The following is a 1,574-nucleotide window of genomic DNA, read 5'->3' as shown; positions in this document are numbered from 1 at the left end:
CTATGTCTGGACCTTACTAGTGAATGTCACACCCACCCTGTTACTTGTGATTTTACCCACCCTTCATACGTCTCCTCTCCATTTTAAATTTCCATTTCTTCCTATTTTAACCATAAAGGACTGGAGCGAGGTATAGAGGTATGAAGGCGATGGTGGCTGCCCATCGAGTCAATGCTTAGGACCAGGAGGCGGAGGTGGAGGGCGGCGCCTTTCGCGTGGGTGGAGGTGGAGGCAGCGGTGGTGGAACATCAGCCCGAGGCCCCGCTCTCTCATGAAGTTTCATTGGGGGAGAGGTTTTTTGGTGATGAAAAATGGATAAAATAGAAAAGGAAAGAGGAGAGAAGACGGGTGCGCGAGCCACTGCGAGGCCGATGACGCGTGGCAAAAAGCTAGAGGTCGTGTGCATGATGGATCGTGAGCATTTTGCATTTCAAATTTGGTTCCAAAAGTTATAGGTATTATAAGCACGACTTGCGAACATCTACTGGTTTATTTCAGAACTTTTTGAAAATTACAAATTCGAATTTTAAAGAGCGCGATCATGTATCTCTAGATGTGTGTTCGGCTGCTCGCATTTTCCTCCACTGGTATCACTTCCTCAAGAAAAAAAAAAGGAGCGGGAGGCCGGGCGGCGGCCGTCCGTTTCACGGCATACACACCTTGTTTCGCTGCCGTCGCCGCCTTCTCCGGTACGCCGCCCGTCCCCTCCCAAAACCCTACACCACGCGCGGAGGCGGAGCCCAGCCAGAACCTTGCGTCTAGGGTTGCCGCCACCATGGCCTCCTCCCCCTCCGGCATCGCCCTCGACACGGAGCTCAGCTTCCACAAGAGTAAGCCTCCCTCCCCCATCGCTCACTCCCCCCGGAACACTCGTGCGGTATCCGTAGTTCACTCACGAACTTCAGTTCATCCGATTCTGAGCAGAAGCCCCCCAAAACATTTTAAAGGAAAAAAAAACCCAATTTTGGGGGCTGCGTGGACTCACTCCACGGAATCAGTGTGGAGTTCTCATTTCTGCAAGGCTCGTCTCAGTTTAGCGCCTGAGATTGTGCTGTCTGACTTCAGCTGTTCCTGCGATTTCAGAGATGGCGAGCAAGATGGACCTGCGGAAAGCCAGGGACTCCAAGGGGAACACCGCGCTCCATTCCGCTGCTTCCAGCGGCTGCCTGGCGAGCTGCCGGTTCCTGGTGGAGGAATGCGGGATTGATGTCAATGTGGTGTCCAAAACAGGTGCACGCGCGCACGCGCCTAGTTATAGTTCTGTGTGCGTCCGTGGCAGGCAAAAAATGCCGGGGGTTTCTCTTATCACCGAGATGTTCTATTCGTCCTTGTAGGTGTGACGCCGATGTCCTATGCCGCGCATGATGGGAATGTGCAGGCTATGAGGTACCTTATCGACCGCGGTGCCGACCCTGCGATTGCTGACGAGAGGGGCTCCACGCCGCTGCACAATGCAGCGCTGCAAGGTGCGCTTTCTCATTCTTGAGTTCGTTCTTGGTGCTAAATTCTGAACGAGTGATAACTTGATATGTATAGATACAGACTTGATGCACGATTTCGCACACGATCTACTA

At 53.0% G+C, this 1,574-nt stretch overlaps 1 protein-coding gene across 2 annotated transcripts in view; it reads left to right on the top strand.

The window, feature by feature from the left end:
* The first annotated feature begins 569 nt into the window (after positions 1 to 569).
* Positions 570 to 1,574, top strand: part of LOC127298832 (uncharacterized) — a 4,725-nt gene continuing 3,720 nt past the window's right edge. Inside the window, exons 1-3 of one of the 2 annotated variants that reach the window (XM_051328692.2) lie at positions 570 to 830; positions 1,084 to 1,230; positions 1,335 to 1,466. In XM_051328692.2, the coding sequence (XP_051184652.1) occupies positions 776 to 830; positions 1,084 to 1,230; positions 1,335 to 1,466 (334 nt within the window). In that variant the 5' untranslated portion in view covers positions 570 to 775. The remainder of the gene's footprint in view (positions 831 to 1,083; positions 1,231 to 1,334; positions 1,467 to 1,574) is intronic. The other variant, XM_051328691.2, reaches the window with a different exon arrangement.

Source organism: Lolium perenne, chromosome 5 (genome assembly GCF_019359855.2).
Source record: "Lolium perenne isolate Kyuss_39 chromosome 5, Kyuss_2.0, whole genome shotgun sequence".
Lineage (NCBI taxonomy): Eukaryota > Viridiplantae > Streptophyta > Magnoliopsida > Poales > Poaceae > Lolium > Lolium perenne.
This window is presented reverse-complemented; position numbering and strand designations above follow the sequence as displayed.